We start from the raw sequence: 16,867 nt of genomic DNA on the forward strand, positions 1-16,867 counted from the left end.
TTCTGCTGCAATGTAAAAAATGACAATGTGTCTCTTGGTGATGCACATATCAACTGTCTACCTGCGTTTCCACCAAAAACAGTTTAGACAAGTTGCCCAGTGAAATGGACAGTCATCACACTTAGCAGGACAGGAAACGTGGAGCAGAGAGAGAATGAAAAAAAAGGGCACTGCCACAGACCCAACTAAATGCTACAATATAAGCAACATGTTCGCCAGTAAAAGACCAGGTCAGTCAATGACACTAGCTAAAACACACACACCCACAACATACCAGCATGGCTAGCTAAGCAGCTAGTAACAGTGCAACACGAAGGCCGGTGACTACACAGTTTACACAGCTCATGTCTACATGGAGGAATTAGCATTATATTGTAGCAATGAATGCAACACAGTAGTCAACTGACATTAAAGGAACTGCCTTTCAACTAGTAAGAAATAGTAAATCTAGTCTATGGTCTTGCCAGCACTAGTTATAGATGTGTTCATTTTTTGTGCTGTTTGTTCTATGGACACCAGCGAGTGAACAATATAATCTAACTCTATCACATTCTCTATTTAAAAAGCACAGAGTACGTGTTTTGTGCATCTAGGCTTGTAAATTTGTATGTCTGGTGTATTCCTTGTGAGTTTTGGAGGGCTCACCCACAACCAAGCCATGCCTCCATCCTCAAAGACCCCACCGACCCCCAGCATGGACTGTTCGCCTCCCATGCAGCATACATTCTTTTATTATATTCTTATATATTTTTTATTATATTGCTGCACTGTTGCTTAAAGTGCCTTAGATTTTGTGTTACTTATTTATCTACTTTATATTTTATTTGTATTTTGTGGCATTCATGTGGATGGCAAAGTTAGAATTTCATTGTACAGGGAAACACATTTCCTAACTCTGCATATGACAAATAAACACTTTGACCTTCAAAACTCAAGGTTCAGCTAGGCTACTTGTTGGTCAGTCCCAAATTTATGTATTTCATAACTTGATAACTGTCCTTCCATCATAGTAGGGCTGCATGATTATTTTTGTCAATAATGAGATTATGATTATTTAACACCATTACTCACTGACTTTGAAAACATCATGCATTTATTGAACTTCAAAAAACGTGTTTAAACAGTGTGATGTCTTTAACTACAAATATATCTCATTAACAGTTTTAGTTTGTTCATAACAAGCTTAACAACCTTGTTACTGTTACCACAAACTGGTGGTACTGCGAGCAAAGCTGAAATGATCACTTATGCTTACACAGAGGACTGCTAAAGGGGTGTGCTGGATTTATAACACATGTACCCATCACATCAACAAATAGGGTTCACTTACAAAATTTGGTGAAAAGGTTTCTGAACAGGGTGGCCTGGGATGGAGTCAAATTCCCAGCCTGAATTATTGTTTCAGTCTGCCCCTGGTGTCGTGGTCCAGAAATAATCCTAGCCTTATTCTACTGTTTGCAGTGTTGTGAATGTAGACCTTGTGCATATTGTACTATTTCTAGTTGTGCTAATGTGGCAATTGAACTCTAACTGCTAATGTTAATAATACTGAGAATTATATCCTTGTGTGTGTGTGTGTGTGTGTGTGTGTGTGTGTTGTCTCTCTGTTTTTAAATATATTTATGCATCTCCATGTACAGTACATTTCAACTATCAGTGATTAAAGGGCCTTATTTCCCCTGTCCCAGCAACAAAGTCACTCTCCATTTGTATCAATTACATTCCACTCCCTCTCCACACTCATTCAGACAGATGAAAGTCAATTATGTCTAATTGCTGGTAAATTACACAGCGTTCACATAGCAACTACTATCTAGGTACTGGGAAGTCTCATTGAAGGTTATCACATCATGGTCATTAACCGGAGATAAGAGAGCCATGCAGGTAAATGAAGGACAAGAGGGAAAGTGGAGGAGAGGAAATAGCCATAGCTGTACCCTCCAAAACTATAGTAGCTACAGCATCAAACTCTCATAAATGAAGGTGGTTCAAGATAACAACACCTTGATGTCCGGACTACAGGATTTTATTGTACTTATTACTCTGCAGATGAGGTTAGTATGGGGAATGAGAAATCAATGAGACAAAGCTATTGAAAATGAAAAACATCCCACATAATAGTAAGCATCAGTGGCTATTGTCAGATGTCTTAATATACAGCGAGTTTACAAAAGTCGGCTTATTCAAAAGATAACCCATCATAAGTGTCTGATGAAAGGGTGGCACAGGGCTTCATCCTATATATGACACATTTTAATTCCGTTTAAATTAGAACTCATGACTTAAGTGTGTGGTATGTAATTAGCTTGACTGTTCTCTGGCCCTGCGTATGTTTTTAATACATCTTTTCTTGTTAACTCTTGATGGTGCTATTCTACTGTCTTCATTTTCTTCTTTCTTCTGTTCTCCCATTATAATCGTTCGCCTATTTTCAGCAGTGAGGTGTGTGTGTTAGCTTTTTGAATACATACAGTAAATGTAATGTATATGGAAGTTTGTGTCAAATGTATAAATGTATTTGCCATGTGGATGCAGCACACATAGTAGCTTGCCATAGGCTGTCCTATACCCCTGGATCCATCCCTAAAATCATCAGAAGGATAAATGACTACTGATATTTTTTGTCACAGGGTTGTCAGTGGCAACTGTAGGCTGTATTATGGACTGGTTGTAGATCACTGTATTTTGAGTACTCCTGTGTGTGCTTCTCTTACCTGTTTATCAGTGAGGGCGTATAGGTACTGATGATCTGGGCTGAAGAGCAGATCTCTCAGGATTGGGCTCCCATCGCTGACCTCCACATTCTCATACAGCAAGGCAGGCTGGGTAATGGAGTTCACAAGGATCTGGAAACGAGCAAAAGAAAATGAAAATACCATAACCACAATCCAACATTTGACTTCTCCCTTTCTCTTTAGAGACACTGTATCTGGAAAGCAGAGGGAGAAACCTCTGATATGGGGCATCTAAAAACCTGAACAAATAAAACCTAAATGATCTACATGGTACAATACCACTAGAGATTGGTAAGAAAATGTGTTTTTATGATTTGCTTGAACCAGCTTTTTAACATTTGCAGGTTTCCACTGAAGCTGGCAATATGGGCAAATAATAAAAACTAATAAAGTTTAAAATATGATTGATACATAATATTTTAGGACGCCATGTTCAACGCAGTCAGAATTATAAAAGCCCTGCACCACCTGCAAGGCTGTCATTCTCATGCATAAGAAATAAATAAATGAAAAACTATTACTGTATGCCACACAGCTATGAGCTGTCAGTGCCAGATGCTTCAACTAAACAGTGCACGGACATCCACTCACTTTCGATAATCAGCTCTAGCACAGGTATAGGAAAGTCTGCCCACTAATTCATCTGCTCCCGCTGTGCATCTTGACATTAGCCTGATATTTGCAGTCTGTGGGCTTGTGTTAGCTACAGGCCGAGACAGAATCAGCAAAGATGAGTCTGCAGACTGGTGTCATCACCTCTTGTAACCAGAAACAATACCTTGCCAACATTAAGTCTTCTAGATTGTGGTGGGTGCACATATTATATAGTGGTTAACCTTATGTTATAGTTTAGGGGACTGTAATGGCTCAAAACAGCTAGTGAAGCCACCTATCGTGCCATTCAGTTTTCAGTCATGCTGACATTTTACACATACCCAGTCTTAGTTGTCATATTTGAAATATACTCATGAAAACCGCAATAAATCAGCTCATCAATTTAGTGCTACAAGCTGTGCTAGTAATAACTATAAAGTTCTAAACATTATATTTATTCATTCATTACAGGTGAAGTCAGTTCTGTGTGTTGCCGCCAGCAGGCTGTTCACATTAGGGAACCTTACTTTGGAAACTGCAAAGACCCTAGTCGTGCAAGTAGGCTAAAACAGAAACTCGTGCCCTGGGAGAAGAAGTAAAGGACAGGAAAAGACAGGGTGTCATTTCAAACTTTTATTGCTTTTAGTTTTAATCTGCACGTTGTTTGTATTATGATTATAATTGATTAAAAAATATTTGTTGCTTCCGGAGGCGCTCAGGCCTGTTTCAGTGGAGCCTTACTTGTTATCATCCTTGGTCACCACATTTAACATTGCTAACATTGAAGAACAATGACAAATTCTTTCTGAATACCTTTAATTCTTGCAACAATCAGTGCATGTTTTGTGTGAAATCTATTCTAATGTACAGTAATATGTTCAAGAAGATTATGTATTTTCTTTCACCTCATGTAAAAGCAGTCGATTCCTCTTTCCTGTGCTGTTCCACTTCAGAAGTTTATTTAAAATGTTGCTGTCAGCTGAAAAATGCCTATTGAAGTGGCAGATGACATTTTCAGCACTTTCATTTGGTGCTCAATTTATGCTGAAACGCTAAATCATACCAGTTGGTTACAGTGCAACATTGCTGAGGGTGTAAGTACAGTACACAAGTAAATGATGCTTCTTTTGTTAGTGCTCGCCAGTGTTAAGTCTACTGACAAAATTACAGAGTCATGGGGGCCACTTTGCCTCTACCAGCAAGTAAATCATCTTCCTTTTGCTCTGTACTTATTTGCCTTTCTCTTTCTAATTTCCCAGCCTCCATCTGCTCATCCATCAACTGACAGCAGTTTGGTCTTCTAAAACTTTGTTTTTTCTGTCGCCTAGTCTCACTCTGTCTTTTTTCTTCTCGCCATCTCTGCGGTTATTATCTGCCAAATCACTACCAGCATTTCCTTAATCTTCTTTTACAAACAGAAGGCTCATTAACAGACAGGCTCTGTCACTGGATGTTCTTTTGTTGCTTAAAGAGGAGGAAGCCGCTTTGGTTAAAAAGTCAAGTGTCTTAACAAATCAGCTTTGATGAGTGCTCAGCGGGACACTGAGAATAAAGGCATTTTATTCTAAAAGGTAAAATGTGCCGTATATCTGCAGCAGGAGTAAAATGAAAACAAGCAGGATTTACTGGAACCAGGATGAATGCCACTTACATGTGATGTTATACTAACTCGTACAGCTCAAGGCTCTGATTGTGTCAGAGAAGTTGAAAATTACAGTTGTTCCTGTCAAGAGGTTATTTGTTTTAGCTGTCCCTTATGTTGCTTCCACATGAAGACAAACAAATAAACACACTGAAACTTTTGATGCACAGTGAGTCTGACCTTTTGTCCCATATTATCTCTGGCAGTAATGATTCTGCTCTCTCTCTCTCTCTCTCTCTCTCTCTCTCTCTCTCTCTCTCTGCGAACAACAGTACAGGCGAGCACTCGCTCACATATTCACTCTGTCTCGCACACACAACAAAACCCCACTTTTGTTCTAAAACTGCTATATGCCCTGGGCTGATGTATCACTTGTGATGAGCGAGGGAGGAATAGGAGCAGGGAGCGTGGTCTGCCCAACAGCTCAGGGCACAGGGCAGTTGGAGTGGGATTTAGGTCATCTGGCACAGAGGGGACAGCAGACTGGAGCAGGTGACTGTGGATTTTTAACTAGTCGACTAGCCTGCAGGTTTCTGCTCTCTTTCTGTGACCTCTGCACTCTGAAAGTTACTATGTCCAAACAAAGAACTCTCACTGAAAGAGTGGCAGCACTTAATGCAGAGAAACTTAATAATTAACTCTCCAACAATCCATTTTCTTTTCTTGGAATTTATAGTGCCATTGCAGAATGTGATCTGCATTATTTGCCTAGCTTCAATAAAGTACATCTTAAAGGTGCTTTTCCATCACCTGGTACCGTCTGAACTTGACTCGACTCGACTGTAGTCGCTTTTGGTACTGGGTGCTTGGTTTTCCACTGCAGATGGTCCACCCTCTGTATAGTTGTGTAGCCATAGCGACACCACATTACACTGCCACGACGTCGTCAGCAAATGGCATAATGGAGGATGTGAAAGATACAGTGGTGTGAAAAAGTGTTTGTGGAGGGTGTGAAAGATATGCTGTTCCTGATTCTCGGTATGTGGCTGTTTTCAGTTAGTACAGTAACTACAGTAAAGTAGCGGTTAGCATTAAATAAGGTTGCTTTTAAAAATGGCACTTTCTTTGTTGCAGGATGTCTCACACGTTGACGCGATTTCTCTGACCAGTCACTAGTCTGCAGTATTTACATGTCACCATTTGGTATCGCCTCTGCTCGCTTGGACTCTTGATGGAAGTGGTACCACAAATAGTACCAAGTACTATCCCCACCATTTGACTGATGGAAACACAAATAAGGCAAGTCAAGTCAAGTCCAGCTGAGGCGATACCAGGAAGTGGAAAAGGGGCTTTAGACTACAAGAGTGTCAAATAAATGAACTTTTTTATGTTTCCATTTGTCCATTTGTCCAGTCCATAAAAGGTTTCCACTTTAATGTTACTGACAGTTTATGAGTCATTAAAACTTGATTTTTTTTTTTTTAATGATTAGTTTATCTCTTTGGAGGCAGACAATCATACACATATTTATCTTGCTCAGCAGTGCCACTCTTGATGAGTACACCAAGCATTAATTGCTGCTATTTGCATTCAAATTATCCACCAATCAATTAGTTGCAAAACGCAATGTTTATTTCGAATATATCCAGGCTAAAATGACAGAGATGCTGTGTTTAATAGCTGCATTTTCTATTAATATTCCAGGCATTTAGCGGATGCTCTTTTCCAGGGTGATGTACAGGACACTGAAGAAACAGGACCAGATTACATGTCTTGCTTAATGGACATTGCAAGAAGGCATGCATCATGTCTGCGACCTTTCAGAGGAGGGGTGGTCTCTCTAGGCCATCCTGAGTAATCTAACTGTACAGAGACGACACTGTTAGGACAATAAGGATCAGGGTGAAAGTTAAAGGTGACTTTTCCTGATCAGTTTTAAGTCCATGTGTCTTTTTTCCCCTTCTTTACCATACTGTGTGTACCTCTGCCTTTGCACCTACACACACAGGTATACATAAATAAGCAGACCAAAGTATACACACACACACTTACACAAACTGGACAACACAGTGGCACAGGGGTTAGCGCTGCTGCCTTTTGGTTTGGAGTCTGCATGTTCTCCCTGTGCCTGTGTGGGTTCTCTATGGGTACTCCAGCTTCCTCCCACAGTCCAAAGACATGTAGCTGAGGTTGACTGGTGACTCTAAATTGATTGTAGGAGTGAGTGTGAGTGTGTGTGGTTGTTTGTCTACATGTCAGCCCTGTGATAGACTGGCGACCTGTCCAGGGTGGACCCCACCTCTCGTCCAGTGTCAGCTTGGATTGGCTCCAGCCCCCCTGTGACCCTTGTTCAGATAAACGCTATAGATAATGGATGGCTGGGATGGACATACACAGACATGCCAAAGTCATCCAACCAAAACATGCCCCTTGTCATTGCCTTCAACAGCCCACTTGAACATTTTGATCTGATGCTTTCACCATGATGGCATCATTTGTAGGGGCCTCTACAAATTAATATGATTGATATGACCATTTTTTGAACTAATGTTTAGTTGGATTTAGACTGTAAAAACCTGCCTAAAACACCATTCTTCCCTGCCCTCTCCCTATGAGGTTCTGTGCTCTGAATGTCAAGCTACCTTCAGATGCTACAAATCACACTCCAGATGTTGTAGGGGTTTTGAACCAATGTTGTCATTTTTCTCATGAGGATGGTCTCAATGCTTTACACATCAAACAGTTACAAAGATTTAGAGTATAAACCTTTTACGGTCTTCACATGTGGCAAATTAAAATAGTGGTCTCTTCCAGGATGACAGTGCCCCCATCCATAAGGAACAAACGGTCACTGAACAGCCTGAGCATGAACATTTTGTGAATCAGACGTTATGATCATGCTCAAATCTCAACCCAGTTGAACACCTCTAGGAGATGTTGGACTGGCGTGTTAAACGTGTTGTGCCCGGCAGGTAGTGAACAGTGGGCTTTTAGTGTCATGCTTCTGTCCCACTGCCTTCAGTCTCAGGCTCTTATTTTGACACCACCTCCTGTTTTAGTTTCACCTCAGCTACGGATTTTTTTACTTAATCAGTGACAATTGCTTATACCTGTGTTCACCCCTATATAGGCAGCTTCCTCCCACCAGGAAGCTGCCAGATTGTTCTAGACTCCCGTGCTGACCTTCTGGCGTTTATTCTTGATACCTGTGAGTCCTGATTTTGACCCTGGATAGCCTTGACCATCGATTACTGCCCTGCCCTCCTGGTACTGATTGTGCTCTGTGTATCGACATTCGGACTTTCCTCTCTGACATCTCGATTTTGGATTTCTTGGCTGTGTGTGTTTGCCGGCACTGAATTTGGACTGTTGTTTGATTTGATTTGAGTTTTTGAGACTACTGCAGTGCCTGCTCTTAACTGTGAGTTATAAAGAGAGAACTAGCCACTCACTCTCGTCTGGCATTATAATTGAGTCCGCCATTAACATTGTTGGTAGTTTTACTGGCCAACCCTGACATTTAGAGCTTTTTTGCTTTAAACAACTGCCTATAGCGGCCAAACGCGGCACTATGATAGCAGTGAGTGTGAACCAATACAATAAAATTAAGGGCCATAAAAATAAAATAATAAGCTGAACAAGACAAAATTGCTCTGGAGAGCTGAGGCAAGCTGCGGATGAAAATAATAATGAGTGAAGAAAATATTACAGCCCATTTAAAGAAGTAATAGCAATTAGCACATTCCTTGAATAGTTCTGTTAAGGAATAAAATCCACATGATTTTTTTTTCTTTGCTTTGATTTTTACAAGAAAGTTACAGCTGTGGCCTCATCGGCCTAACTGAAGTAACTGTCTGATTAGTTGGAAAACATGGTAGGGGTTCAGGATGAAGGCAAAAGTTGATATTGGTGGAGATGAGGCAGGATGAAGGTGGGAGGTGTAGTCGAAGAGAAAGAGGCTGTCTTTGTGTGTGTGCACGGAACTGTGTCGGGAGTGTGTAGAGGAGGACAAGGTAATAAAAGTGAACAAAGGGGAGGTTTGGCTGGAGTGCTGCAGTGATTAATACCACGCTGGGTTCAAACACCGGTCACACCTTTGGGTCAGGTAGACTGGGAAAACACAATCACATGCTGGCAGTTCTTCCTTCTTTCATTTTCTCTGAACCATCTTTCATTTTTAAAGGCTTTCCTTCATTATTTTTTCATTTTCTTTTTTCCACTGGCTTTGTTTGACTTCCTTTCTCCTCTCACTTCCTCTTTCTGTCTTTCCTTTTGGCATGTTTTCATTGAATGCCACATGATGCATTGAGAGGTTTTGTTTCATCATCCCATTCTGCACTTTTGTTCCATTTTATTTATTTTTTTAATTTGCCTCCCTTTTCTCACTTGCTTTCTTTTGCTTTTCTGTCTTTCCTGCATTATTTTCTCACATTTACTTTTTTCCTCTTTTGAGAAAGTTCCTCATTTACTTCTTCACTTAGCTCGATTTGTCTTCCTTTCCTTTCTTTCTGCACCACCCTCCTCTCCTCCTTCTTCTGTCTCATGACTTCCCCTTGTCCTTTCTCTTCTGCCACAGATATAGGGTGAATCTCTCTTAAATGCATTTATGTTTCCCTCACTCGCATCTTTTCCTTGCATCTTGGTAGAAGATGGAAAAAGGTGTGCAAGAAAAAGATGTGAGGAGAGAAGAAATATGTTTTAGAGAAATGAGACGTCATTTCCTTTGAACCATCATCTGAAGTGACATCTGATTCTGATAAGAGCAGCTCAGCTGGATTAATAGTGAGTGTTGATTTGGATTTTGGAGTTTCCCCATGTACAAACAGATTTTTTTCTTCCGTTTTGCTGAAATGTGTTTAAACTAATAAACATCTGCACAAGAACCTGCCAATACGCTGGAGGAGCCATTTCTAATTGATATAATAATTATTTGTATCTGCATTTATTATGTCTGTAGAAGTGACTTTTAGCCCAAATGTTAAGACAAAGTGTAAATTATGTAAACATATCACATCAAAGTACATTTCATCTTGACACATACAAATTTTCAGCCTCACATGATGAAATGGAAAAGATGGACAATTACGCTGTGCTGATTGCTGAAAGACTCTCTTCCTCTTCATAACTATATTATTCACAGTAGGAAATCTTGAAGAGATTTTTATTTTTGAAGAATGAAGAAAGTTGTTTACGGTTTTCCTTTGTCAATCAAACTCACAGTTAACACAAATCCACTGTTTTTAACTAGATGGTGGAGCTAAAAACAAAACAAACAAAAAAAAAATAGACAGGTTCCCCATAGTTCCATTCATCTAAAAACAATCCTCCCATGATACTGCAGTTAATAAAAACTTGGGCATTTTAAATAGCTTCCACAATTTGCCCACTGCAGTATAAAGCGATGGTGAAGTAGCATCAGATCCACTAATACAGGTCTCGTGTATCCTTCAGAGAGTCTTCCTTGCTCGTCAAACACAAATAAGAGCTTTGGGATGCGTTTAGAGGCTGCGGACCACGACGACTTCCGGGTCGAGCCAGGATCAAGGAACAAATAGGGGAACTGAGATGTACCCACAAACCCCTTTCTCCTACTAAGCATGTGTCTGCATTTGCATGTGTGTTCAGGCACAGCAGTGCCCTGTCCGGCCTCAGCTGTTAAACATCTAGTTAATTACACGGCTGGACAAAGGGAGGGAAGAGAAAGAGAAGCAGGGGAGGATATAGAAAGGAAAAGGAGGGGAAGATGGGGCAGCTTGTTAAACCTGTTTGTATTTCTCGCTAAAATCCATTTTAAACATGCCCAGTGTGGACAAGTAGTGAACCAGTGTCCTAAATGTTCAAGTAGTTATTTAATGATGGAGGGAACAAAGGGAGGACAAAAAGCATTTCCTTAATGAAATCTACAGCTGTGTGTGTGTGTGTGTGTGTGTGTGTGTGTTAACAGCTCCTCACTCTTTTCACAGTTCCTAATGAAATTTACTTTGGTTTCATTTGTTGAAAGGAGCGTCTGAGCACGTGCACACCCCCAACACACACATACATACACACACACACACACACACACACAGCACTAATAATTCAGCTGGGCTCCAAAAGAAATTTCAATGAAATACTGACTGCACTGCAGCCACTCACATATCCAGAAAGAGATGCGAGAGAGTGAACGGTGTCAATGTGAGTTAGTGTGGTGGAGTTTAGAGTAGTCATTTCAGTGAATGTGTATGTGAGTGTATGCATTTGACCCTGACTGGAGGGCATCCTGAGTATCACAGCACACCTGCTGACTACACAGTCTACCGCTCTCTCTCACACACACGTGCAGCTTGGTAGAGTGACACCAATGACACAGGTTACTCAGAGTGAAATTAATCATCGTTCTTTTGTCGCACCGCTGCTCTCACAATAGGGGGCTGGCCCCAAGTGACACACACACACACACACACACACACACACAGAGGAAGAATGACAGGCAGCCAGCTGGCCGGTGACAGCATGCCACTATTAAACTGTTTTCCTAACAGCTAATAATAGTTGGCTCTGGTTAAAAGAGAACAACACTGCCAATGTGTGGTCAAGTGAATGTACAATATACACACAATATTTTGGTCAAACTGACTTTGTGGAAATACATTTTTTGACACCTGCATTTGTGAGAGTTTTTTTTTGCGTAATTAATGCCCCTAAAACTGACATATAATGTAAGGATACCTCCTCAGTTTGTGGGCAAGATTCACACCGTGAGGGACAGGAGCTGAAATAATAACAAGTTTAGCTCCTCTCCTTTCTCTCCATGCATCTATATGCTACCACTGCATATCACTAACTGTGTGTCTCCTCTCTTGCGTAGTGTGTCCTCTCTCTCTCCCTGTACTTTTCTGCAGGACGCCTTGGCTCTCGAGCTCTACGTTTCTGATGAACGGTCACTGGCTGCATTAACCTGCCCAGTGTTTGTTTGCTATTTAGTTTGTTGTGTCTTGTTGCTTTGTGTTTCTTTTCTCTCTCCTCTATCCACTCACCCCAACCAGTCAAGGCAGAAGGTCGCCCACCAAGAGCTGGGGTCTGTCGGAGGCTTCTTCTGTTAGAGGGTGTTCTTCCTCTCCGCTGTTGCCAAGTGCTTGCTCAAGGGCGATTTGTTTTAAGGTCTAGACCTTACTATCTCAAGTGCCCTTAGATGATTTTTGTTGTGATTTGGTGCTATACTAATGAAAGTGAATTTAATTAGTCACATTAGGAGATACAAAAGAAAAGATAAAATATGAATATTATAGCTGACAAGACGCATCATCAGAGCAGAACATGATGGAAATTAAGACTGAGTGTTCTGACATAAAGTGGGACACTAAAAAGCATCTTCCTAAAGTAAAGTGACTAATGACTGATACAAGAGGCAATCAAGGGGACATAAAAGTTAAGGTATTAGTCTAGATGATATAATATGGTTTTTCGACATCAGCATGAGCCAAGGTGTGCACGGCGGAGCCATGGTGAGCTGCTCCTGAGTCGTGTTTCTACTCTGCTGTAAAGTTCATTGTTTACCTTCCACATCTTGATCACATGGAGGCAGTGCCAGCTGCTGAGAAGCGACACATAACTCATGGTGTCAGTCTGGTGTTATTGCTTGCATGAAGTCCGTGGTGTATTGCATTATTTTAACCCCTCATCAGAATAACTAGTGAGAGACTCCATTTTCAATTTTTGCTGCAATGAAATAACAAATTAAAAGTGAACGCTGGATGTGTAAGAACCTTCCCTCGGCACATCATTTCAGCCAATCTCAGTGAGCTGGCTTTGTTGAAGGAGGAGCTCGGCCCCTACTTGGCCCCGGCTGAGCCCAAGTCAGCATCGTTACACTCTGCTGCTAGAAACAGATGGAAATGGAGGCCAAACTGTGCCTGCCCAGCTCAGCTCGAGCTGACCCATGCTGATGGAAAAAAGAGTCCACTGTCAGGTGCAAGAGTCGATGATACTGGACAGTGACCTGCATAAAAACCCAGAGACCACTGTGAAAATGACAGAACTTTCAAAGTATGCCATTGTTTTCTCCTATATGTAAAACTCCATTTTGAATTGCCACAAAAATAAAATTAATTGCCATTTACATATGTTCAAATAGACTTTAGGTTTATAATAATTGGGCTTTTTCAGTTATGAAAACACTGTCAGATAATGTCTAAAAATACAAGATGTAAGTTGTAACAAAAAAAATGGAAAAAAACATAATTTCATTATAATTGTGTCATATAACAACTTGGACAATTAGCCCTGTTTTGGAGCAGCTGACATGTTCATCTTCCAGGAGCAGTTGTTTTGAGCAGCAGTGAACCATTTTCACTTTCAGCTGCCTCTGCTTGCCAGACTGTGACAGGGGTGGCTAAAGAAGCAAGAGTAATTAGATACACTAAAAACTCTCAAAGGTATAACTTGACAACAGCTTGAATTATACTGATGTTGTTTTTCTTTCCCATACCCCTGGTATGCTTTATTAGCACTGTTATCACTGTTAGCATTTCTCACCAAAGATGCAGGGCATTTGCAGCGTCAAAATGTCACAGTAACCCTTTGACTTGCATCCCAGTTGGGGAATATATGCAACAAAATGACACTTTATAACCAGAAGACATCTCTTTCTATTCAAGTCAGGGGCACACAGATAAGCACACGCGCCCACACGGCTCCCTCTGCCAGAGCTGAATCTGTACCCGTCTTGTCAGATAGTATGACAGGGCACAGTACCGTTTCTGCTGTCAGCCAGGCCGGGCCAGCATGGTTGCATGGGTTGGGAGTGTGTGTTGATGGGTGTAAGGCCTCTTTAATCTTTCACAAACATGTTGGACTTGAGCACCCCCTGACTCCCAGAACCACTGCCACAAGCCTCCTTCCTGTAAACACACACCTTTCCTAACCACGAGCTGAAGCCTGAAACAACCCCTTACTTCGTTCTTCATTCTCTTTGTCTTTGCTTCTCCGTCTCCCTCGCTTCAACCCCACAATCCCACTCATCTTCTTTTCTCTTTCTTGTTAACTTCATCTGTTCATCTCACTCACCTTTTCTCACTCCCACTATTCTCCTTTATCTCTGCTCCCATCCTTGCATTGCCAAAATGCCTGTCATTCTTATTCATTTAGTGATAGTCTTTTTTACAAAACTCAGCCAGGTCCATAACAGAGCTCTTAATTCAATGCCGTCTCACCTATTTCAGTAATGAGTGTCATTACCTTGAAGCAAGTTAGACTAATGCAGATCACTCAACTGGTATAAAAAAATGAACTTATTCACTCAGAATCTGAGGTGATTTGCATTACAGTCGAGTGAAGTAATCTTATCTGTTGGCCATTTAGGATAAGATTAAATGACAGAATGAATGGTACTGTAGTTTCATGAGGTACCACTTCCTTTCTTGTGCCTCACTGTGCCACGCCACTCCTTACAATACTTCTGACATAAGTAGGTCTTGCTGTGTGCTAAAACACCAGGTTCACATTCTTCCCTGAGGCAGATCCTGCAGACGGAGGCCAACGTGAAGCGAATGACATGCTTCTGAAAAAAATCTTGCCCTGGTGTGGTTGCTGGGTTGCAACCTACTGTAGGACCAGCTGGGGAAATATAGGTACATTTACGAATCTGACATCATATCAATAATGTTTCCCTGTTAAAAACAATGACCACACATCCAGAAATACAAAAATGAGCACAGCACTTTGCAATGTCATCATCAGTTAGCAGCACTGTGACCTGAGCCTCAGTTTGGTCTGAAATGGACATGAACAAGAAAGATGGTATGTCTACACATCAGTGCACATCTGATTTCACTGTGGAAGACAAGGATGAAAGGAATATCCCAACAGGGAGCAGTGTTGGATTGTAAACAAGTTACTCAGTAACAGTTTTCTGTTCAGAGTTTGGAATGTGTGAAACCAAAGGCCTCCACTATGAGGATGGGAGCGCCGTGGGCTGGGGCTCACAGTCAGATGATAATGAGCGATGAAAAGCTCCAGTGCCAGGGATGGGTGCTCTTTGCACCAAAATGTCTCAGCGTCTTAGGAAAAGTAATAAATGATGAAAACGAGATGCGGGTACGGCATCTTCAGAGTTGTTGACGGTATATTTGATAAAGATAAAGGCAAGAAGTATAAATATTTATTTCTATGTTATGTCCTGTTCCTGTAAATGTGTTATTTCGTGTTGCAATAAAAATAAAATAAAATAAAAATAAAAGCCACATTGGGAAAAATAAATAAATACTTGTTTGAAAGATAGCCTATGAAATAATTATGAGGATGAATGTATTTTTTAATAAGTAAAACGCAGCCATACATTTTTGTTTCACATTTCATAAGGACTTAACTGTAATCATCAAATTCAACTGTTCTTGTCTATAAGGCCCACAGCACAAAAAAGCAGGCAATAAGAACAATAAAATAAACACAATTAAAACAGACAAAAAAAAACCCATTTGACCACCCAGCCTACTGTAATAGAAGCTAAAAATCTAGGAAAAAGCCTACATGAAAAACCAGCACCAGCTCCACGGATGCTCCCGGTGGGGGACAAAACTGCACAGAGGAAGGATCAAAATCGAATTGCAGACAGAACGGGACACAGCCGCACCCAGTGGAAATGAAGGGTTAATGAAGGGATAATTTTATTTGGATTTTTTTGGATATCCCACCATTACCTTCTGAAGACACTAGCACAGGATTACACCCACCTCAATAATGACCAGTCTAGAGCCTCTTAATAGTGGACCTGAACTGGTTTGGTCCAGCTACAGTTTCCAGGTTCAACAATGAACTTTCATGTTTCACTTATGAGCCACCATGGAAGTCATATAAGAGTCATGGATAAAATCATAAAGCATGTTTAGTAGTATTACTTCAGCACAACATTAAAGTATAAATGTGACAACAGCTTACTCTTAACACTATGTCATATACAAGCAGGCAGTCCATCAGTAGCAATGGTAATACAGTCGGAGAAAGGTGCAAAATCTTATAAGCTGTTGTCACACACAGTGTAGTTGCTTCTGTTATGTGAAAAGGTGCAGCCAATTCTCTGCAGAAGCTGGTGACTGTCCCTGTGGTTCAACATGTTTGGGGATACCCTGAGAAACTTGTCAGAGTGAAGATCTCAAGGTGAAACAGAGAGCTGAGGTCAATAGAGAGAGAATGATCAGGACGCAGGACGCATTCCTGTGCCCAAAATAAAACTGCTGGCCCTGAGCTATTGTTTTCACACACCCACCGTAATAGCTTTATCTTGACAGCTCTGAGATGAGGACAAGTGAGGACAAATCATCTCTCTAGCTCTACCAGTGATATGTGTGTGTTTGTGAGTCTGTATTTGCATTTACACAGCGTTTCACTTCCCTCACAGTATCTGATTTTGCGCCAACGTTGCTCTCGCTCACTCCTTCGAGATTTGGAAACAATTGCATTTCTCTTTTGTTTCTCTCTCTCTCTCTCCATCTGTCCTCTCTCATCCCACTCTCTCTTCAACTTGTCACACTCGCTTCGCTCTCTTTCTTTTTTCCCTTGATGTACCGGCTCAGCTGACATACATGAGCAGCCAAGCAGAACACACTCATGTGGAGCATAGCCTAGCAGAATGTATAGGTGTGAGTTTGTGCGCATTTGTGAGTACATGTGTTTTTCCCTATAGTGAGGAGTGAAACTACAGCTAAACTAGCTCAATTTGTCAAGAGTAGAGAAGCGTGGGCCTGGAGGACCACCACATTGCTGCCTTCAAGGTAAACAGAAGAATATGGATTTAAAAGTAAAGAAAAGAAAAAGAATTTCAAGGATAAAATTCCTGTAGATACTACACACAAAGTTCGCCTGTACTGTATACACACACACTCAACTGTTCTTTCAGATCAGCTTGACTGGAGCAAACAGCAGGAGAGAAGGATACTCCATCACTGCCACTCCTTCAGTGTCTGTGTGTGTGCGTATATGT

At 41.1% G+C, this 16,867-nt stretch overlaps 1 protein-coding gene across 1 annotated transcript in view; it reads right to left on the minus strand.

Annotated features, from left to right (window-relative positions):
- The window catches only part of LOC109967132 (plexin-A1-like), a 274,553-nt gene that overhangs the window by 133,501 nt on the left and 124,185 nt on the right, over positions 1-16,867 (minus strand). The window contains exon 4 of the mRNA XM_020612491.1: positions 2,715-2,846. Coding sequence (XP_020468147.1) covers positions 2,715-2,846 — 132 coding nt within the window. The remainder of the gene's footprint in view (positions 1-2,714; positions 2,847-16,867) is intronic.

The sequence above is a fragment of the Monopterus albus genome, unplaced genomic scaffold (assembly GCF_001952655.1).
Source record: "Monopterus albus unplaced genomic scaffold, M_albus_1.0 scaffold126.1, whole genome shotgun sequence".
In the NCBI taxonomy this organism is placed as follows: domain Eukaryota; kingdom Metazoa; phylum Chordata; class Actinopteri; order Synbranchiformes; family Synbranchidae; genus Monopterus; species Monopterus albus.